Source organism: Nerophis lumbriciformis, linkage group LG15 (genome assembly GCF_033978685.3).
Source record: "Nerophis lumbriciformis linkage group LG15, RoL_Nlum_v2.1, whole genome shotgun sequence".
NCBI lineage: Eukaryota > Metazoa > Chordata > Actinopteri > Syngnathiformes > Syngnathidae > Nerophis > Nerophis lumbriciformis.
Genome location: NC_084562.2, coordinates 42,580,754 through 42,605,541, shown reverse-complemented (window position 1 = coordinate 42,605,541; position 24,788 = coordinate 42,580,754). Strand labels below are relative to the sequence as shown.

Below are 24,788 nucleotides of genomic sequence, written 5' to 3'. Positions count from 1 at the left end.
AATTTAGTGTTGCCAATCAACCTATCCCCAGGTGCATGTCTTTGGAGGTGGGAGGAAGCCGGAGTACCCGGAGGGAACCCACGCAGTCACGGGTAGAACATGCAAACTACACACAGAAAGATCCCGAGCCCAGGATCGATCCCAGGACCTTCGTATTGTGAAGTAAATGCACTAACCCTGTTCCACCGTGCTACCGTATTTACTACAGTCAAGCCCAGAACCAATTAGGAATAATTGATAAAAAATTACTGCATATACATCAGAGGTGATTGCTCTAAGACTGCAAGGCAAGCTCAGCTTCCCCTAAAATGTCAAAAAATAAGTGATTAAATATATAGTGTTGTGTGTACATGTTATTGACTAAATATGCGCTAAAACGCGCTCTTTTGTTCAGAATCGGCTTCTGGTAACGATGCGGCTTTCCTCTCTCTCATTCCCGCAGCTTCACAGTGCTTTAAACAGTGTAGACGCTGGCTGCAGCGAAACGAGACGAGTCATTGGATAAATACTGGACTTTGTTGGACGCTCAGCGTCTCTGGGGGTCTATGGGACGCTCAACTTCTGCATGATGATTGGATGATCTGTCTAAGGCTGATTCCCTTTTAGATTGACAGCGAAATGAGCGAATCAGCGATCTTGTGTTGTAAACGTTTGTGGGAGCAGATTTCAATATTCATTCTGTTGTTCTGAGTTGAAGCGGAGACTTTCCTGATCCTCTTAGCGACATTTTCTTTGTTAAAAACTACTAGCGGCAAATAGAGCTTCTATTTCTGGTGTTTTTTTGTGTTTGGAGACTGACTTCTTTCACTCTGCAGTTTCTGTCCCTACCAAGCAGCGGGTGCTGCTGAGCCCCTCCACCGTCTCAAAGCACTCACAGGCGGACACACTTCGCACTAGCCAGTCCCAGCTAGCGAGCTAGCTTGGTAGCAAGCAAGATAATTTGAATGTTTTTTTTTGTTTTTGTTTTTTTATTGAACAACAAACATACATTAATAATGCACACAAATGCACACAGGTGTACAAACTATTGTCATTATTGGCAATGATTGGAGCTACATCTGCAGGTACAGAGAGGAGCTTCTCCTGTTTAAAGTGGCTCAAGTCTTACACCCGCAACACCATGGGCCAAGGCCGTTGAAGCAGCCTAGCTCTGCTGGCCATTGAGAGGACACTTGTCAAATCCCTGGAAAAGACGCTGTGGAAGTCGCTTCCTCGCAGTTCCACTGAAGACACGGCACAAGAGTCCAGCGTGCAGATTTAACAAGGTTTTTAATGATAATGTTTTCTTCAATAATCGATTTCTCTCCGAGAACATGACTTTTCAGTCATGTCCGTATCCTCTCTCTCGCTCTGCTCCCGGCCGCTTACTGTTAAAGACAACAGATGATTAGATTAACACGTATCACCTGTGAAATCTAATCACCTGCCAGCTGTGTCTTGCCGTCAGCACATGCCACGCCCCCGTCTGATGGTGCTCTGTCTTCAGAACCATGGACAGAGGCGGTGACCTTTGCTCCTGCAGGCGCGGTGATCACACTCTCCCCCCACAGACGCCTTCTTGGTACGACAGGGTCACAGATCACTTTCTTAAAAAGGAACATAGGGTAGAAATTACGTATAAATAAACCAACACATTTTATGATGTAGGCCGAAAATGAGCTTCCCCTCCTTGAGAGACCAGCATCCGCCACTGATATACATATATTTGGGATCTAGAGATTTGTACATACAAACCACACTTGGCCACATGCACAGAGGGAGTGAGCGGCTTAGTGTCATTTCTGTGTGCTCTTTGGTGTGATTTATAACACATTCACATTTGAGCACACAAGATTAGGAATGGGTACTGAACTCAGTATTTTTATAAGTATCAAAGTCTGTCGATGCTACGAGGTACCGATTGCGCAAAATCAAACGTTGCCATTATTCGATACCTTTGTTGTACTTTACGTCAGGTCTGGTTGCAGACTCGGCACCGATTTAAGCACTTGGCCAGGAAACAAGCAATCAAACACTCTGAGAAGATTCATCCAGACTTCTGATAGCCAACAAAGCATGATTACATTGGATTTGCCATAGACATGCTTACAATTAGCAATAGCGATGTTATATGTTCATTACAATACCTCCAAATTTGGTAATCGCAACATTTGGTGTGTAATAAATACAATACTTACAGTATAAACACTTTGTAAGTCTCAACAAACGAAAATCCTAGCACATTCAACTTAATGGCAAAGATAATTTTCTGACAAAGGCAACAAACTGTAGTCTATACACTACTGACATCTAACGTCTTAAAATTGCAACTTCATGCAAAGTCTACTACTGTCTCTAATACAGTACAGTACAGTACTTGTAAATGAGACAGAGAAGTGTAAGAAAACAAGATCACAACTGGACAGCACAGCTCTATATTAAATGTTAAATTCTTGTATTATTATTATTATTATTATTATTATTATTATTATTATTATTGGTACCCTTAATTAAGGTATCCTTTCCCAGGTACTGGGAATTGGTCCCATATCAAGTATCAAATATGAAAGTATGAAACTATGAAAGGTACCCATCCCTACAAGGGAACCGCAATCCACCAGAGTACACTTGAAAGTGAAACGAGAATCATCTATTTAGTGGTCTCTGTCTGCTTGAGAACACAACTCCACGACCATCCAGGTCTGAGTGATCACAATACAACAGATAGGTGGCAGCATGGTCAAGAGCAGGTTTTACTTGGGCCAGAACCAGTTTCTCTTTGGTTGGTAGTGGTTGAGAACAGATAGGATTGTCCTACGTCACAGTACCAGACGGGGAGTTATCCAAATAATTCAGGCTGAAGATGTGAAGTGAAGTGAAGTGAAGTGAATTATATTTATATAGCGCTTTTCTCTAGTGACTCAAAGCGCTTTTACATAGTGAAACCCAATATCTAAGTTACATTTAAACCAATGTGGGGGGCACTGGGAGCAAGTGGGTAAAGTGTCTTGCCCAAGGACACAACGGCAGTGACTAGGATGGCGGAAGCGGGGATCGAACCTGGAACCCTCAAGTTGCTGGCACGGCCACTCTACCAACCGAGCTATACCGCCCCATCCTGCATGTGATGCAGGATGCCAGACAGGTGGTGGACACAAGACTTGGAGACCCTCGGAGTGATGTGACTTGTTTTGGTTGAGTTTTAGGAAGAGGAGCAGAAGTTTGCAGATTGGCGATCAGGGCAACTCATGAAGGGGGAGAGGTGTGACATTGGAAGAGGTGGTGGTTGCCGTGGAGACTGAAAAGGTGTCATGGCAAAGTGAGGAAAAATGTGAGCAAAATCTGTTTAAAAAAGATAATTTGCTCTGTCAAGCGTGCCCTCCTGCTGTGGTGATGTTTTAAGTGAAAATAGTCATTTGTCTTCTCCATACCTTTCTCATTTTGTTCTGCAGGAATTTACTTTCAATGCTCAGAGTCCTTGACAGTTTGTTTTGTACACATAAAGCCAATGTTCATATGTGAAATATATGGGGGTTACCGATGACAATTACAGGCATATGGACAAAAATTATAAATTTAAAAAACATTGTAAAACCCACTTAAATTGTTTTCCTAAGAACCTTCTACCATGAAAGGAAAGTCTCACGGACACATTGGTGAATCAGGCAGATATTTCAATACAGGTCAGTTACTTCTTCTGCCATCCCAAATACCAAAGTGTTCACTACCAGTTCAGATATGCATCTTGGGGGTTAGAGCAAAAAAAACACAGAAATGTATGTCTCCGATCTCCTCAAATGTATACATACTCATGCGTGTGTAACTCAATGATCAGTCGCCTCTTCTAACAAAAGCCTGTCATCAGATCCAGACTGTTTTTCAACACTATCTTTTCCTTGGTTTGGTATTGTGGACACAGGGGATGGTCTGAGAGCACCTTCCCATGTGTGATACTAAAGAAACTACTGCCATTGATTGCTTAAGTGATACATCGTATAGCATGAATTTGTATCTTAAAATTACAAGGCCAAGCAGGATCACAGAATGGCGGTGTATTTTAGGTTACCAGGTTCGATCCCCGCTTCTGCCATCCTAATCACAGCAGTTGTGTCCTTGGGGAAGAGACTTCACCCACCAGCTCCCTGTGCCACCCACACTGGTTTAAATGTAATTATGTATATAAAGCGCTTTGAGTCACTAGAGAAAAGCACTTTATAAATATATTTCACTTCACTTCATAATTGATAATATGCACATATTTACTAATGATTTTGATTATACTACAAGTGGTCTGCTAATACCTGACATCAGTATACTGTATGACGGAAACTGTAAGAAAAGGAACATGGATGAAAAAAAGACCCTTCGAAGATTAGGCACAGAGAAAAGTATGGGTTGCTTTTAAGAATGAACTGAGAGAACAACGTTGGGACGTTAGTACTTTCATGATGCTTTGTGGCAAACATTGTCAATGAAAGCAACTAAATAGGAAGATGAAAAATCAACCTTGGAAGACAAACAGACAGAAAAATCTTTGTAACAAGAAAAATACATTACATAGAACTGTTATAACACAAATATCAATCGAGATAGGTTTAAAACTTACAAGAACAAGCTAAACAGCATCTTACGAATATGTAAGAAATAATATTAAGGTCAATTATTAGAAAGGTACAAATATAACATGAAAACAACATGGGGCATACTAAATAGTATCTTTAAAATTGGTGCTATGATGGATTATCCTCATTACTTCTCCGATGGAGACATAAAAATGACAATATGAACGATGCTGTTGTATTCTGTTGATTTGCTATTATGATGGGATTACTTATTCTGTTTCTTTCTCCCATACTTGCTTAAACCATTGATTTCTGGCAGAGGACGATACCACTGTGAGCACCTGTTTGCAATTATCACTTTTCGCCCTATTTATACCTGACTATCACTCTTGGTGATCGCAGTTTCGTACAGACCGGTCCCAGTCTGATATCCTTAATGCTAACTTTTTCCAGGTATTTTTTCCAAAATCCTGTGCTCGCTTTTGCTTAACCATTATTGTGGTGCTGCCTGGCTTCTTTTGAACCACAAAAGACTCTAAATTGCCTTACGCATGGATCTCCCTTTTTGCAAACTGTAACCTATTTCAAAAATGGTAAGGAAAAATTCAACAGATGTAGTTGAAAGCTTTAATAACAACTTCGTAAATATTGCCCTATATCTGGAGGAAAGGATTCCAGATCATGTGTCAATCGAGGACTTGAAAGACACCATAGACAGAAATCCCAACTCAATGTTTCTCACTGACGTGACAGAAGAGAGAAAATAATCAAAATCGTAAAGAAATGTAAATACCTCAACTGATTTTAACAGGTTTAATATGGAAAAGATAAAAAAAAGGTTATTGAAGAGGTTTCAAAACTTTTAACGTACATCAGTAATCTATCATTTCAAACAGGCAAACTCCCAAACAAAATTAAAATAGCAAAAGTTGTACCGATTTATAAGACTGGAGACAAATACAAGTTTACAAACTATAAACCCGTTTCCTTACTTTCACAATTTTCAAAAATTATTGAAAATGTGTTTAACAACAAATTAGACACATTTGACAAATACTCGCAGACAACCAATACGGATACAGAGCGAACATCTCAATCTTGATGGCATTAACCAAAATAACGGTAGAGATTACCAATGCAATGGATGGTAAACAGTGTGCAGCTGCAGTGTTTATCTAACAAAAACATTTGACACAATTAATTATAATATCTTAGTTAACAAATTGTAATGATGTGGAATCAGAGGGCTGGTCTTAAAATGGGTAAGAAGCTACTTAACCAGCATGGAGCAATATATGAAGCTATAGGCGAACACTACAGCGCTAAATATATCTTGGGGCGTACCCCAGGGATCAATACTGGGACCAAAATTGTTCAATCTCTAAATAAACAAATTATTTGCAGACGACACACGTGTGTTTTGTTCAGGAGAGAAGACACTGATCAAAAACAAATGATAACAGTCAAAATAAACAAATTAAAAAGATGGTTTGACAAAAACAGACTATCTTTGAACCTCAATAAAACTAAAATAATGTGATTTGGTGACAGCAGAAGAGAAAGTCAAACATAAATACAAATAGACTGAGTAGATATTGAAAGAGTACATTTTTGGGGTGTAATAATAGATGATAAAGTGAACTGGATATGTCATATTAAAAAATATGCGCTTAAGACTTAAGCATATCAGTATGTGGAACTAAATTACAGAATTGATTAGGCAAAGAAGTCAGACAACGTATTAATATAATCCGATTTAAGAAACTGTTCAAACTCAAACTTTTTATAAAGTACAAAAAAGAAGAATCGTGATAAACATCTTGAACCTTTTTGAAAAATTAGATATTGTTATTAATTTCATTACATGGATCATAAATTAATAAACTATTTATTTATGATAACTTTATTCATTGTTTATTTATGTATTTACCGGTGATATTTGTTTACTACTTATTTGTCTATTCATTTATTTACCTACTCATTTACAGTATTCATTTGTTCACTGTTATATTGCAGACTGAGTACAAACAAATGTGTTAACAAAAACGGGCAGGATTTAATAAGCACTGCTTCTTCCTACTCCTTTTTGGACATGCTTTAATAAGAAACAAACACAATAGTTTTCTTTTTTCAACATAAAACAACACCATATTCAAACTGTGCATCGTGTATTTGTCTCCCCTGAAGCAAAAACATTAAATGGCCAACAACAAGACTCAAGTTGTGGATTGATTGACACAGCTCAGTTTTCATCTTTGCAATGGTAAAAAAAAAAAAACGCCAGTGGTGGGCAAGCTACTTGGACAATGTAGCTAAGCTAAAGGTGAAGCTATCCCTGGAGAATTGTAGCAAGTTGCACTACAAGGTACACGGCAAAAGTAGCTTGCTACATCAAAGCTACAATTAACGGAATTCATATCTATGTATAATATCAATGTTGATGTAACTGAGAGTGTACAAATGGACCATAAAAGAGTCCATTGCTATAAACTGTCATTTAGCTGTTTAGCAGTTTATGCTGCTTCATTTACATCATCGAATGGCCAGCTGTTTCCTCGCTTCCCTGCTCCTTGGAAGTTTTATTGTATATCATAAATCATGCCTCTCACCAAATTGCACAATGCACACTTATATTGGACTTGAGTTGCTTGTATTTGTCACTCGTTGACAAAGTATTACTTCTGAGTGGTCAGCTCATATATTTCTTTAAAAATAATCCTTTTCTGTAATATTTAGTTTATTTCCACCGTAGACTATTAATTGTATTATGATATTACTTATCACTTACCATGGAGGTTGTCGGCCTCTTAACACCTCACTGTTGAGTTTGTACGTTCATGTTTCTTCTAAGCTGAGCAAAGTTAACGCTAATCAACTTGTTTGTTATCCTTTTATCCAAATTAAAATCGATTAGAGAACTGATAAAAAAAAAAAAAAATCGTTAAGCAGAATTGAAAGTGGAATCAAAACCGGAAAAATCTTTAAAATTCCCATCCCTACTTCGGAAGCATAAATGAAGTAATGAAGAAATAAAGCATTTGTACTGGTAAGTCGGAATTTCCGAGTTCTTAGTTGAAATGTCAACTTGAACACTTGAAGGTCGGATTTCCTAATCAGAAAGTTGGAGAGTCTTCCCCATTCCCGAGTTGGCTTCAAAGATGGCTGCTGTTAGGGTAAACAATAATACAAGCTTCTGTGATATTCGTCATGAACACTCCTGACTATTTGTGTACAATGTATTGTTGTTTTTAGAAGACCTCAACGGCGGAGCAGGCGGAAGGCGGTAGATGTAAGAACCACCACAACGGCTGCGATGGCGGAAGAAGGCACTCCCACATCCATGTGGGCCCAGTTATGGGGAAATAACAACCCAAGACCTCAACGGTAGAACAGATTGCTAACCCTATAGAGCAGGGGTCCCCAAACTACGGTCCGCGGGCCATATACGGCCCGCCAGCGTCCAAAATCCGGCCCGCGGGTAGTACCAAGTAAAAAAAACAATAACAAAAAAACTTTTTTTTTTTTTTCTAATTATTATTTTTTTTATTGTGTTCTTTTACACCCATCCATCAATCTATTTTCTACCGCTTGTTACTGAGTCTCCTAGGCAGATACGGCACGCCAGCGTCCAAAATCCGGCCCGCGAGTAGTCCTGGCTAAAAAGTAAGTAAAAATTGTGTTTATTTATTTTTTGATTATACTTTTTTTTAATCTGTCCTTTTTCGCCCATCTTAAAATCCATTCTCTACCGCTTGTTACTGGGTCTCCTAGGCAGATAAGGCACGCCAGCATCCAAAATCCGGCCCGCGGGTAATACCAAGTAAAAAAAATACATATATTTATATATATATTTTTTTTTTATTATTATTTTTTTTAATCTTTCCTTTTTCGCCCATCCATCAATCCATTTTCTACCGCTTGTTACTGGGTCTCCTAGGCAGATACGGCACGCCAGCGTCCAAAATCCGGCCTGCGGGTAGTCCCGACTAAAAAAAAAAAAAATGGTATATATGAATTCTTTTTCATCCGTCCTTTTTCGCCCATCCATCAATCCATTTTCTACCGCTTGTTATTGGGTCTCCTAGCCGCTCAAGCAAATCATATTGTCTAAAAATGCATTTTCCCAGCGGTAACGGGACGTCATCACGCTTGTGCCACAAAGGTGGCAAGTGCGCGATCTTTCAGTCAATTAGTGCACGAGGGGAAAAAATGGCAAAATCTTTGGGGAAACATAAATTACACTCCGAGTGTAGAGTTTTTAAACATCAGTGGACATATGACTTTTGTTCAGTTTAAGGAAAAGACAGTTTGGATTGTATTTATATATATATATATATATAGTTTGGGGACCCCTGCTATAGAGCGTCACAATGGCTGGGATGGCGGATGAAGGCTGCAGCAGAAAAGGGTCCCCAGTCGTCTTGGACTCCATGCCACTGGACCCTGACCCGGATCTGTCAAGGATCGCGTGGTGACCGTCTGTGCACCAGTCTCCCCACGTTAAACAAAGTCACGCACAGGCATCCTCCATAAAGGGATACTCCTCCACCAGGAGGACCGTCATACTCGCTTCGAGTGACCGCCGATGATGATGATTGTTGTTTTTGTAAGGTAATGTTACAAAATAGATTTTTTTTCATGTGTTTTGTACGTTCCACAGTGCGAGCAATAGCGTGTGTTTCCTCTTCATTCATTCATTCTGTTTGAAGGTTGCAGAAGGAGTGCATATTTTTTCATAAGTTGTTCATAGTAAGATAAGGCAAGTGCATGAATAGCTTTGGTGGATGTGGCCATCTTGATTTCCAACCTCGTAACGCTCATAACTCGTATTTGACGTCATTCCCAGCTCTGACTTCCAACTTCAGAGGTTAATGCTATTCACCAAAAGGAAAAGGAAAACAAAGGAAAATGATCCAGCTCTGTCCCCAGGGCTGGCATAAGAAGTATCTAATTAGGGATAGGTGAGGAAGTGGAAACACAAATAAAAGCGCTGTGCAGGAAATGATACAGAAACTAAAGAAAGAATTAAAAAAGTCCAAGGCAGTCATGAAAAATGATGACATACTGTATGTTGGCCAATTTAAGGTCGTAATCATATTTGTCGTTGGGTCAATTCCCTGCCTGGGCCCTAACAACTGGTCATTGGACAAATGGAACCTTTGCATCAGGAAGGACATGCAACATAAACAACTGTAAGAGTGTACACACAAGGCCATTTGTGCTGGAATTGGCTGTGATTTCCCCTCCACCTCGAGCCACACTATATACGAGCATTCATGCCACATTGTCTCGTTATTTTATTCTGCAATATCTAAGACTTTGTGGAATAATTCCAGTCTCCTATGGAGTTGCTCTCATTATTATATTTTGTGTCCGCTCTCATTCCTTTTCTAAATGAAATCCTAATGACAGCAGACCCTGTAGAGCAGTGGTCCCCAACCTTTTCGTAACTGCGGACCGGTCAACGCTTGAAAAATTGAAAATTGTCCCACGGACCGGGGGGGGAGGTCTGGTATTTTTTTGTTTTTTTCTCATAAAAAAATACAACCATGCGTGCTTACGGACTGTATCCCTGCAGACTGTATTGATCTATATTGATATAATGTGGGAACCAGAAATATTAATAACAGAAAGAAACAACCCTTTTGTGCGAATAAGTGTGAATGGGGTAGGGAGGTTTTTTTGGGGTTAGTGCACTAATTGTAAGTGCATCTTGTGTTTTTTATGTTGATTTAATAAAATAAAAAATAAAAAAAATAAAAATACATATATATATATATATATATATGTTTGTTTTTTTAATTTCTTGTGCGGCCCGGTCCCAATCGATCCACGGACCGGTACCAGAGCGGACCGGTGGTTGGGGACCCCTGCTGTAGAGTAAGTGATGTTGTATTATGTTTGTTGGCTCTCATGAAGTCTGCCGTGAGCATTAATCAGTTATGTTGTTGGGGAAAAAAAGCAAACGTTATGATGCATTTTTTAAATTAATGCACTGCGTATGCTTAAAATTATGACAATATGTAAATATTACATCTTATTATACATGTGACTGTTACTACATTACATATATACTTACATTATGTATATAAAACCTTAATGAAGGTGTTTACATGTTTTTTAAGAGCTTTATAGGCAGAATAGAGCAGCTTCTATAGGCTCCATTGTAAGCAGAATTTTGATCGCATTTATTTAATATTTAGAATACATTAAAAAATACATCCGTCGCAGTGACGTGCAGTCACTAGAGGCAGGTGAGGCGGGGCCTTACCTGCCATCATGGAAAGAAAAAAAATGTAAAAAGAAAAAAAAATTATTAAATTGTTATATGTATCCAGTGATTATACTATAAAGTTATTTTCCATTTAACTTCACCAGTTTTAGATTATTTTTATTCAAAATTGCTGAATTTTCACATTTGCCGTTCAAATACTGAGAAGAGACGGAGCGGTGAACAGCAGCCAGTTGAGGCACGTCACTCAGTTGTGCCTCAACATGGATTGGCTAACTGCTGGCCTGCTGTGCAGTGAGACAGTATCGCTATATGAACTATATTATACATTTCCATAGTTTAGTTAGCTGAGGTATATAATGTACAGTGTATTTTGTCAACAACTGTATGTGTGTAACGTATTTCTTGTGCTGAGTGATCATAAAACGGCTGCAAAAGACGCACTGGCTGAGGCTCCAGTAATCCCGCCTCCTGCACCCCCGCCGTAGAATGCAACCCCTGACGGGAGTGTTATATCAACTAAAGCCCACAATTAAACTTTCCACATGCAAGATTGAATCTATTTAAAAAAGTTATTTCATAAGAAGCCAAAAAGTGCAAAAACAATAATGTTCGTGTTGGAGGAGTTGTGAATGACTGCAGGTCCACAACATTAGGTACACCTGCAGACTGCAGGTGTACCTAATTCACAACTCCTCCTACACGAACATTATTGTTTTTGCACTTTTTGGCTTCTTATTAAATAACTTTTGTAACCTATTTTAATGGGCTTTCCTCTTTGTGATGTTAAGTTCCTGTTATGCGCTGTTATACAGTATATGCCTTGAGCTCTTATTTTGAAGGCGCTAAGAGCGGAAGTGATGACACGTTGGAGTGGAGCGGAGGTTTTTGAAAGAATGTAAATAAAGTGGTCCTCGTGTAAACTGGAGCCTCCGTGTTTGTTATTTTGTAGTTTCATACAGTATAGGCGACATTTATAGACCCTCGGTTACACTTTTTTAAATAGATTCAATCTTGCACGTGGAACGTTTAAGTGAGGGCTTTAGTTGATATAACACTCCCGTCAGGGGGTGTATTAATCCAGTACAACAGCGGCGAATGGACTTCATTTATAAGTAAAGGTAAGACCATAATAACGTTTTTTTTATTAAATGTGCTTTTTTGTGTGCTACAGTTTGTATGTGTAAAGTTAAAGTTAAGTTAAAGTACCAATGATTGTCACACACACACTAGGTGTAATGAAATGTGTCCTCTGCATTTGACCCATTCCTTGATCACCCCCGAGGAGGTGAGGGGAGCAGTGGGCAGCAGTGGGCAGCAGCGGCGCCGCGCCCGGGAATACTTTTTGGTGATTTAACCCCCAATTCCAACCCTTGATGCTGAGTGCCAAGCAGGGAAGAATGCTAGTATGAGCTTTTAAAAAATAACCCGTTAACTGCTGCCAATCAAATGGTGAATAAGATACTCTTTAGGGTTCATATGTTTGTAAATCTGACTGTGATGAAGTCAGTGCCTCACCAGCCATGAACCTCACCGAACGTCACTGATCCGTCGTCATGTCTTTCATAATGATTGTGAATGATAGGCAAAAAAGTTGTCTCCCCCTTTAACAAACTCCATCTTTACATGAACACTCTCATTCATTTTCACATTGTTAAACAATAAATAGTCTGGGCTGCCAAGCCTCACGCTCTTAGTGTGAGAGTCACGCCATTTAACACTTTCTCAAGCCACACGCCACACTTAACATTTCTCATGCTTATGTTTCCCCATTCACTACTCCATCCATCCATCCATCCATTTTCTACCATATTTTTTCATAATAATAAACTTTTTTCCTCGCAACATGTTGTAGAACTCCGGCTTATTAGTGATTCCCAGAGCCCAAAAAAAGTCTGCGGGCTATAGAGCGTTTTCTATTCGGGCTCCAGTACTCTGGAATGCCCTCCCGGTAACAGTTAAAGATGCTACCTCAGTCGAGGCATTTAAGTCCCGTCTTAAAACTCATTTGTATACTCCAGCCTTTAAATAGACCCCCCTTTTAGACCAGTTGATCTGCTGTTTCTTTTCTTTTCTGCTCTGACCCCCTCTCCCTCGTGGAAGAGGGGGCACAGGTTCGGTGGCCATGGATGAAGTGCTGGCTGCCCAGAGTCGGGACCCGGGATGGACCGCTCGCCTGTGCATCGGTTGGGGACATCTCTGCGCTGCTGACCTGTCTCTGCTCGGGATGGTCTCCTGCTGGCCCCACTATGGACTGGACTCCCACTATTATGTTAGATTCACTATGGACTGGACTTTGACAATATTATGCTAGACCCACTCGACGTCCATTGCACCGGTCACCCTAGAGGGGGGGTGGAGCACCCACATCTGCGTTCCTCTCCAAGGTTTCTCATTGTCAGCCCACTGGGTTGAGTTTTTCCTTGCCCTGATGTGGTATCTGAACCGAGGATGTCGTTGTGGCTTGTGCAGCCCTTTGTGACACTTGTGATTTAGGGCTATATAAATAAACATTGATTGATTGATTGATAGTTCGAGTAACTGATTGATTGACTGAAATAACCAGTCACAGACCAATCCATACATTGTTGTGCTTAAAACTAGCCAACCATGGAAGGCACCACTCAATGTAAACCAATCAAAAGCAACCTGAGGCGGGTCTTGGCATCTCTGTCTTTCACTCACACCGAAATCGCTGTGTTGTCAACTTCACGACGTTCTCGCTAAATCTAGTATCTTTTCAACTCCTCTTAGTAACTCTCTTTCTCTGGAGCGACTAGCGTCAAATCTAGCGACTTTTTTGGATGTTTTGGAGACATGAAAGCGCATTGTCCTCAACGTACAAGCGGTAGCTGAGCCTTTCCTCACAGGGGGTGCCCTGTCTACTACTCTACTGCATCTATGCTCTTAGACAGCTTGTACTAAAAACACATTTCCTTGTAGTTTTAAGTGCAATCACAATAAAGTCCATACCATTGCAGTCCGAGCAGAGAGGAGATGGCACTGCCCCTGTTTCTGCCTTAATTGGTTTACAGAGAGAGATTAATGTCCATCCATCCATCCTTCCATTTTCTACTGCTTGTCCCGTTCGGGGTCGCGGGGGTGCTGGAGCCTATCTTAGCTGCATTCGGGCGGAAGGCGGGGTACACCCTGGACAAGTCGCCACCTCATCGCAGGGCCAACACAGATAGACAGACAACATTATCACTCACATTCACACACTAGGGCCTATTTAGTGTTGCCAATCGACCTATCCCCAGGTGCATGTCTTTGGAGGTGGGAGGAAGCCGGAGTACCCGGAGGGAACCCACGCAGTCACGGGGAGAACATGCAAACTCCACACAAAAAGATCCCGAGCGCAGGATCGAACCCAGGACCTTCGTATTGTGAGGCAGACGCACTAACCCCTGTACCACCGTGCTGCCGAGATTAATGTGAATACAATAAATAAAGTTACATTTGGAAAAAAAAAAATTATAATAAGAATTGTTCATGTTAATGAGCCAGTCAGTAGATTTGGTTCATTTGTGAATATCACAACCCTTCAGTCTTTTGATCAAATTTCATACATTTTTCAACAAAAAACATACAACTAAACTAATAATCAACAGAATTTTTTATTTATTTACAATTGTAATCATACATTTCATTTTTTAACTCACTTTTTATGCCTCCCTCCATGTTATTCCTCTCCTACAGCATCCATTGTAATCAATTATGCAAGTGAGCCAATGATGTCATCTAGCAACTTCTAGCAACTTTTATGACGGCCAATAGCAATGGCAACACTGACAGATCAAGAGCGATCAGAAGAGATTGAAGACAGTGAGGACAGAGTTGAAGAAGAGATTCACACAGATGCAGAGGATGAGACAAAGTAGCCAGGAGAGAAAACAGTGGAGATGATTTTCATTTCTAAGTTCTGGTTAATTAAGACTAGCATTAAGAGGCCACATGGCAGGGAGAGCTGTTGGACGTGAGAACATCAGTCTTAAGTATAAATCGACGTTAAAACAGGCCAAATTGGTGTTAAAAAAGGTCAACTGTTTTTCAAATGCATCATGCCACCAAAGTCTCACTCTTGTCATTTTCTGAAACTTGGCAGCCCAGAATAGCACTCATCAAAAAACATTAAGATACAATTAATACATTGTTAATGTATTAATTGTAAATCTTTATCGGATGATTTCACTCATGGATGATCAGAGTGCGATCAATGATCGGCGTCATACAATTCTGATCGAAACACCCCCATAAACAACAAGATATGTGTAAATGTTTTTTTATGAGGTTTTCTAAAATACAGTGACATTTTCTTGTGAAAGTGTATTCCTGTGGAAAGAAACCAGAATCATTGGGAATCGGAATCGAGACGAGGTACCATAAACGCTCAAACCAAACTCTGAAGGAAGAATTTTTTTTTCGTTGACGCACTTCCATCTAAAAACAAAACAAAAGAATAACACAAAATAAGTAACAAGTCCACATTAATGTGAATATGTTTTCTTTTAGAACAGGGATGTCCTAACTTTTCCCACTGAGGGCCGAACTGAAGAATTTAAGGCTGCAGAGGCCATTTTGCAATGTTTTATTTAACCTTTAGAGTTCTGTGACAAAGAAGGGTCCCAGTCATAAAAGTATAAAAAATAAGTCATCCATCCATCCATCCATTTTCTTCCGCTTATCCAAGGTCGGTCGCGGGGGCAGCAGCCTAAGCAGAGAATCCCAGACTTCCTTTTCCCTAGCCACTCTGTCCAGCTCCTCCCGGGGGATCCCGAGGCGTTCCCAGGCCAGCCGGGAGACATAGTCTTCCCAACGTGTCCTGGGTCTTCCCCTTGGCCTCCTGCCAGTCAGACGTGCCCTAAACACATCAGGAGGCGTTCGGGTGGCATCCTGAGCAGATGCCCGTACCACCTCATCTGGCTCCTCTCAATGTGGAGGAGCAGCGGCTTTACTCTGAGCTTCTCTCGGATGACAAAGCTTCTCACCCTATCTCTAAGTCATATGTTATTATTTTAATTTTTGTTGTTCAATGTTAAATCTCTGGATCAACTTTGGGTGTACCTGTCCGTATGAAGTAACATTTATTTTTTTTTAAGTTTAATGCCCTTTTTGTCAAGAAAACCCTGTTTTTTCATAGCAAAAACACAAAACATGCAATATTTTCCCAAAACTAATTTTCAAAGTGGAAATTTTAATGTTAATAGGTCAATAATTCATAACAACATTGATTTTATTTCATTGATTTTAATTCATTACTATGGTTTTAAAAATGGCACCACTCAAAAGTGTATAAAAAAAGTCTTACACTTTTTAAATGTTACTTACAACAAGTCTCTAGATCAACTTTAGATCTATCCATCCGTTCATTTTCTACCGCTTGTCCCTTTCGGGGTCGCGGGGGGTGCTGGAGCCTATCTCAGCTGCATTCGGGCGGAAGGCGGGGTTAACCCTGGACAAGTCGCCACCTCAGTACAGAACTTCAGATCTATCCATTGATCCATATAAGCTTTTGTTAATTTTGTATGTTTTTTTTGCCCTTTTTGTCAAAGAAATCTTTGTTTTTTTATTGGGCAGAAAAACAAAATCTGTATTATTTCTCCCTAAAAAAAATATATTCGAAATGAAATATTTGATGTGAAGTAATTTAATTCAAAACAACATTGATTTTGATTCATTATTATTTTTTGAGCAATGATAGTTTTGAATAAAAAAAAAGAAAAACTGCCTGCATGGCAGCTTTGTGTTATTAGAACCAATATTGAATGTGCCGTGGGCCGTTAAAAAAATTACCTGCGGTTCGCATATGGCACCCGGGCCGCACTTTAGACACCTCTGGTTTAGAAAATCATTAATTTTGTTAACATTGATTGAACTTGTTTCTAAAGGTGCTTAATAAACATGTTAAGAGCATATGCTGTATGTATTCACTTAATTCTTGAGTCTCTTTGCTCATGTAAAAGGAAACACGATTAATACAGATTAAAAATGAAGATATTCAATTCTGATTAATTGAAATTAATCAACTGATAGCCTGAAATGTATAAGATTAAATGTTTTATTGTTGGATTTGTTATGAACAATATGTTATGAAAGATATTGTCAAAATTGGACGAACAGATACATTTAGGAAAAAAGACAAAGTGCCACATTAAAACAAGATAAAGGTACACAAAAAAAAAAGATAAATGACCACATAAAATAATGTGTCAGGCCAAATCTGGCCCCCGGGCCTTGAATTTGACACTTATGCTTTAAAAAAAACTTACAAGTTATTTATTAACATAAACGTTATGTTAAAGCTGTTGAATAAACACTGTAAGTGCATTCATATATTCTCTTCATTCTTGAGTTTCTTTGCTCATGAAAAATGAAAAACATAATAAAAAAACATATTAAAAAAATTTATGATATTTAATCGTGATTAATTGAAATTAATCCGCAGCAAATCTAAAAAATTTTTATTGTTGGACGGCCACACTGCCCCTAAAGATGTAGGGCACCACAATTTGCGGGGTTAGTGTGAAGAAGCGCATGTAAATTGTTTAAATAATGAATGACGGGCGCTACATTTATGAAATTTTAACCGAAAATGTATTCATAGCTGCTTACTGCTACAAGGGATTACTTGCTCCCATGTTGCACCGCTTCAGTGCTTGTCTCGTAAGGCAAAGGTGCCGGGTTCAAATCCCAGTCGGAGTGGACTTTGAAAAGTTTATGAATTTATGTTTTAAGGGGGAAAAATTTTGCAAAACCAACTTTTGTGACCTATTGGTATCTGCTGTTGTGTTTTTGTATGTGCATAAGTCCCAAAAATTTCTAAACAAATCGTGGAGGCGTTGGGAAATATTTATAAAATAATCTGTCCTTCATATATACTTCTAGGAAACCAGGTGTTTGGAATTTGCCTATTTGGTGAAGTTTTTCCCAGGTGTGGCATCAACGGATTATAAATATGTGGTATACATTGACCCAAAGGGCTTTGTGCATGTCCGCCATAGTCAATAAGCATCTTCTTTTCCCTCTATCATCTTGTTGTGGGGCACACTCGTACATGTACAAACCCTGTTTCCATATGAGTTGGGAAATTGTGTTAGATGTAAATATAAACGGAATACAATGATTTGCAAATCCTTTTCAACCCATATTCAATTGAATGCACTACAAAGACAAGATATTTGATGTTAAAACTCTTAGAATTTCATGGCTGCAACACGTGCCAAAGTAGTTGAGAAAGGGCATGTTCACCACTGTGTTACATCACCTTTTCTTTTAACAATACTCAATAAACGATTGGGAACTGAGGAAACTAATTGTTGAAGCTTTGAAAGTGGAATTATTTCCCATTCTTATTTTATGTAGAGCTTCAGTCGTTCAACAGTCCGGGGTCTCCGCTGTCGTACTTTACGCTTCATAATGCGCCACACATTTTCGATGGGAGACAGGTCTGGACTGCAGGCGGGCCAGGAAAGTACCCGCACTCTTTTTTTACCAAGCCACGCTGTTGTAACACGTGCTGAATGTGGCTTGGCATTTTCTTGCTGAAATAAGCAGGGGCGTCCATGAAAAAGACGGCGCTTAGATGGCAGCATATGTTGTTCCAAAACCTGTATGTACCTTTCAGCATTAATGGTGCCTTCACAGATGTGTAAGTTGCCCATGCCTTGGGCACTAATGCACCCCCATACCATCACAGATGCTGGCTTTTGAACTTTGCGTCGATAACAGTCTGGATGGTTCGCTTCCCCTTTGGTCCGGATTACACGATGTCGAATATTTCCAAAAACAATTTGAAATGTGGACTCGTCAGACCACAGAACACTTTTCTACTTTGCATGAGTCCATTTTAGATAATCTTGGGCCCAGAGAAGCCGGCGGCGTTTTTGGATGTTGTTGATAAATGGCTTTCGCTTTGCATAGTAGAGCTTTAACTTGCACTTACAGATGTAGCGACCAACTGTATTTAGTGACAGTGGTTTTCTGAAGTGTTCCTGAGCCCATGTGGTGATATCCTTTAGAGATTGATGTCGGTTTTTGATACAGTGCCGTCTGAGAGATCTAAGGTCACGGTCATTCAATGTTGGTTTCTGGTCATGCCGCTTACGTGGAGTGATTTCTCCAGATTCTCTGAACCTTTTGATGATATTATGGACCGTAGATGTTGAAATCCCTAAATTTCTTGCAATTGCACTTTGAGAAACGTTGTTCTTAAACTGTTTGACTATTTGCTCACGCAGTTGTGGACAAAGGGGTGTACCTCGCTACATCCTTTCTTGTGAAAGACTGAGCATTTTTTGGGAAGCTGTTTTTATACCCAATCATGGCACCCACCTGTTCCCAATTAGCCTGCACACCTGTGGGATGCTCCAAATGAGTGTTTGATGAGCATTCCTCAACTTTATCAGTATTTATTGCCACCTTTCCCAAATTCTTTGTCACATGTTGCTGCCATCAAATTCTAAAGTTAATGATTATTTGCAAAAAAAATAAAGTTTATGAGTTTGAACATCAAATATGTTGTCTTTGTAGCATATTCAACTGAATATGGATTGAAAATGATTTGCAAATCATTGTATTCCGTTTATATTTACATCTAACACAATTTCCCAACTCTTATGGAAACGGGGTTTGTATTATTTTTATTATATTTTACATATATAAGGGCTTTGTGCATGTCCGCCATAGTCAATAAGCATCTTCTTTTTCCTCTATCATCTTGTTGTGGGGCACACTGGCTCGTACATGCACATGCATCCTCCGCTGTTGCCATTTTCAATGCAAAGTAGCGTATAGTTCGAACTAAATGTGTCAGTAGACTCGCTATGAAGTGCTAAAAACTACAACATGGCTGATGGGGAGAGGACCCTGCCAAAGTGGAGGCACGTAAATACGACACAAAATGGTGCATCCTGAAGAGACAGTCAGAAAATGGCTTGAAGATGGCTTGTGAAACATAATCACTGCACACTTTTGACCAAAGAACCACTATTACATGTAGACCACAAGGAAGTGTTTTAAAAGTAGAAAAACAGGCTTTTACTGATCATGTTAAACTGTTTCCATGTTTTAAATGTTCTTTTTACATTTTTTATTTTTATTGTGTATTTTTTTTCATTTATATCTAATATTAATACTATTATTCTCTCAATTTTATGTTCCTATTAACTTACTAATGTATTATTTATATTCTGTTTAACATATATAAGGGCTTTGTGCATGTCCGCCATAGTCAATAAGCATCTTTTTTTTCGTCTATCGTCTTGTTGTGGGGCACACTGGGTCGTACATGCACATGCATCCTCCGCTGTTGCCATTTTTAATGCAAAGTAGCCTGTAGTTCAAATTAAATCTGTCAGTAGACTCGCTATGAAGTGCAAACAACTACAACATGGCTGATGGGGAGAGGACCTTGTCAAAGTGGAGGCACGTAAATAAGACACAAAATGGTGCATCCTGAAGAGACAGTCAGAAAATGGCTTGAAGATGGCTTGTAAAACATAATCTATGCACACTTTTGACCAAAGAACCACCATTACATGTAGACCAGAAAGAAGTGTTTTAAAAGTAGAACAACTGGCTTTTTACTGATCATATCAAACTATTTCCATGTTTAAAATGTTTTTTTTTACATTTTGTAATTTTATTGTTGAATTTTTTGTATTCATATCTATTACTACTATTATTCTCTAAATTGTATGTTCCTATTGACCTATTAATGCATTATTTATATTCTATTTCACATATATTATATCATATATCCACTTCAAGAAACTCTTCAAACTGTTCAAAAGTGTTTACAAAGTACAAAGAAGAAGAACCATGATAAACATTCTGAATTTATCTCATCCATCCATTCATTTTCAAGATAATCTTACTCATCTCACCATATTAAATATAACTTACTTCACCAATTATTATTTATTTATTTTTATTGTAATTACTTATGGAGTATATTGTGAATCAATTGAGAACAGGAAGTGAACAAAAGTTTTAGCAACTGCTATGTAAAGGGAAAGGGGTAAGATTAAATAAGCTCTGCTTCTTCCTACTCCTTTTCGAATATGTTGAATAGAGAAACTGGAAATTGTGATGTATCATGTTGTATGCATGCATGTTCGAAATAAACTCAAACTCAAACTCAACTCATATGTGTCATAGTATTTTTAAGATCACATTTATTTTGTGCGTGTGAGTGTGTTTGTATGGATGCAGGTTTTTTTTCTTTGTTCTTTTTTTGTGTAAAGCACTTTGTGTTTGCCACTTGCTGTGTATGAAAAGCACTATATAAATACAGTTTGATTGATTGATTGATAAACATGACCCTTTTAATGGTTTTAAAAAAATGTTTGCACACAAAACATTTATGTTTCTATAAACCTATTTTTAGTACGTAACATCAATCACAAAAAATGTAAAATTTTAACCTTAATTTGAATTATATTTCAGTTTATTTTGAACAGACATACGATACAATGTAATGCATCACACAATTCCAGTTGTTTCATGACAGCACGTCCGAAAAGGAGTAGGAAGAAGCAGAGCTTGTTAAATCCTACCCCTTTTCATACTATAGCAATTGTAGTGAACAAATAAATAATAAATAAATAATATACCATAGTAAGCATACAAATATTAAATACATAAATAATCTTTGTCTCAATAAAAAAAAGAAAAACATTTGATGTTTAATTAAAAAAAAAAATGGTGAAAAAATGGACCCTCTAAATACAATTCTGCCCCAATTTAACTTTGGACAGCCCTGCTGGGCACTAGTAATTTGTTATGACTGAGATGTTGTGAATGTTACACATTACAATGAGTTAAATATCATGTATTTGTACAAAAAAAATCCAAGCAATTGATCTCCTGCTGGTTTTGACGTTCACCCCCTTACTAAACATGCAAATTCTATAATTTTGGCACAGCAGGTTTATTATAACTGCAATAAAACACATTGAATACTTATTATAAAATAATTTGTACTTGGTTTGAGTGAAACACAAGTCATTCGTACACGGAGAGTACCTGACATGAGTACTTGAGTACTCGAGTATTTACTAGTTGAACTTCCGCCCAGGCAGCAGTGAAGGTGGCTGGAGGAGCCCAGTGCAGTGTGACACAGGCCGGACCCACTGCTCCAGGTTGCCCGGTAGGCTGCCTGCGGAGCTTCACGTAGACTCTTCGTATTCCGAGCACAGAAGAAGGACAACCATAACCGCTGCAGCTAACTCAAAAACCCCTCGATCGTTCCAGCATTTTTTTTTAACGCTTTACAGGCGCCGCTCGGTTTGTGGTTACTTAATGGGGCAGCAAGGTAGGCTACCGCGGCTGTCGCCAGCAGCACTGCAACTTTATTTTCACGGACTAATGCGACACACAGACCTTCTATAACCGCTACATCGCTCGTCTTTCAACACAATGGCGGATTTTTTAACATTAACGACACATTTAACGCGCTTTTATTTTTAAAAGTCGGAACCGCGCGGACGCCTAACTTCGACCATCGTTCAGAGGTCGACGTCGACATTAACCAACAAACAAACACACAGGAAAAAAAACATTTTATTATCCTCATTTTTTTTGGCGTCGCTTGGATCTACGTAAGGGGGAAAATGCGTTTTGTTTCGTTTTGGATGTCTCTTTGGTGTTTCCTTCGCCTCGGAACCACCGGCCAAGAGAAGTCGACCCCGGCTATTTGTTCTCCCTCATGCGGCTGCGATGAAGATGGAGGTGCGGACTGCTCCAGCAGGGGACTGACCACCGTCCCTAGCGGCCTCAGTGCCTTCACCTACTACCTGTAAGTACACATAACCTGCATGTTGCTCACTCAAACACTGGCTAAGCGTGTCCTAATGCAATTGACAGACCATTGAACATATGTTGCTTGCATTGGGCTTGTTATGTATTGTTAGGTCAAATAACTTTGCGACCTCAACACTGAGGAACAGAGCTGCAACATTCTGCAAACATGTGCTTGGAATTGAGATTGCAAGCACAAAAAAAAAATGTTCACAGCCATGTGCTTTTGTAACAACAATAATAAATGGAGCACAGTTTTTATTGTCTGTAGAATAGACCAGTGTTTTTCAACCACTGTGCCGTGGCACACTAACCTGACTTTTGCCAGATCCTTGTAGTTCGCTGAGCTCCACACAAGGATCTGGGATTCCTCAATGGGAGATGTATTTCAGAAGGCATGGCCTTGTAAAAAAAAATAATTGTATGTGATTGGATAAACCACTTGTCCGTTATCTTGAATGACGTGCTACTTAAACCACTCACATCGACATCAACCCGTGACGCTGATGAGAGCATCGCTGCGAAATCCAAAACGGAACAGCCGACATATTTGATAACGACAGAGCGAAACGTTCTCTGTTCATCTTTTAAATAATTAATATTCGATAGATTCGAAAAAACAGTTGCAATAGCAGCGAGGGCTGCGTGCCGCCATTGTTTGAATGAAACAGTCGCTTCGGCGCTACGTCACATCTATGAAATCCCGCCCGGCGATCCTGATTGGTTCATTACCAGAAGGCGGGGCCTTGTAAAAAAAATCATTGTATGTGATTGGATAAACCACTTGTCCGTTATCATAAATGACGTGCTACTTCAACGACTCACATCGATATCAACCCGTGACTCTGATGAGAACGACGCTGGGAAATCCAAACCCGGTCTGAAGAAGAGCCAAAACATCCTTGCCACCAATAAATGCCTGCAAAGCCGTTCTCTGGTCATATTTTAAAGCATTAATATTCGATAGATTTCGAAAAAACAGTTGCAATAGCAGCGAGGGCTGCGTGCCGCCATTGTTGTTTGAATCAAACAGTCGCTTCGGCGCTACGTCACATCTATGAAATCCCGGCCGGCGATCCTGATTGGTTCATTATTTTTTGCTATCTGGAAGGAGTTTGCAATGCCTTAGTAGAGCCCAGATCCTTGTGGATCTCAGCGAACTACAAGGGTCTGGCGAGAGTCGGGTTAGCGGCACACTAGTGTGCCTTGAGTTACAGTCTGGTGTACCGTGGGAGATGATCTAATTTCACCTATTTGGGTTAAAAATATATTTTGGAAACCAGTAATTATAGCCGGAAAATTATGTGTTGTTCAGTGTCGGTGCTGTCTAGAGCTCGGCAGAGTAACCGTGAATACTCTTCCATATCAGTAGGTGGCAGCAGGTAGCTAATTGCTTTGTAGATGTCGGGAACAGCGGGAGGCAGTGTCCAGGTAAAATAGGTGTCTAATGCTTTAACCAAAAATAAACAAAAGGTGATTGCGCTAAGAAAAGGCATCAAAGTTTTGGGAAGGCTATGCAGAACGAAACTAAAACTGAATTGGCTACAAAGTAAACAAAAACAGAATGCTGGACGACAGCAAAGACTTACTGTGGAGCAAAGACTGTGTCCACAATGTACATCCGAACATGACATGACAATCAACAATGTCCCCACAAAGAAGGATAAAAACAACTGAAATATTCTTGATTGCTAAAACGAAGTAGATGTGGGAAATATCGCTCAAAGGAAGACATGAAACTGCTACAGGAAAATACCAAAACAAGAGAAAAAGCCACTAAAATAGGAGCAGAAGACAAGAACTAAAACACTACACACAGGAAAACAGCAAAAAAAACCTCAAAATAACTCACGGCGTGATGTGACAGGTTGTGACAGTACACCTACTTTGAGACAAGAGCTATAGTGATGCATGGTTGGTTATGGTTTAAAGTCACATCCAACAATTGTGACAGATAGGCTCCAGCACCCCCCGCGACCCCGAAGGGAATAAGCGGTAGAAAATGGATGGACTTTTTACTGTCAACTGAGTTTCATTTTTTAATGATTTCTGCTGGTGATGGGCCTCCGGATTTTTTCAACACAAAAAAATGTGCCTTGGCTCAAAAAAGGTTGAAAAACACTGGAGTAGACGTCGTCCTTGTCTTGTTCTACTTAATAGAAATGTCCAATGTTTTTTTCTGCTGTTTGGTTATTGTAAGGCCAAAACATTGCACA

At 39.4% G+C, this 24,788-nt stretch overlaps 1 protein-coding gene across 1 annotated transcript in view; it reads left to right on the top strand.

The window, feature by feature from the left end:
* Positions 1 to 21,854: 21,854 nt before the first annotated feature.
* Positions 21,855 to 24,788, top strand: part of LOC133616136 (leucine-rich repeat-containing G-protein coupled receptor 4-like) — a 91,182-nt gene continuing 88,248 nt past the window's right edge. Inside the window, exon 1 of the mRNA XM_061975254.2 lies at positions 21,855 to 22,570. Coding sequence (XP_061831238.1) covers positions 22,386 to 22,570 — 185 coding nt within the window. The 5' untranslated portion in view covers positions 21,855 to 22,385. The remainder of the gene's footprint in view (positions 22,571 to 24,788) is intronic.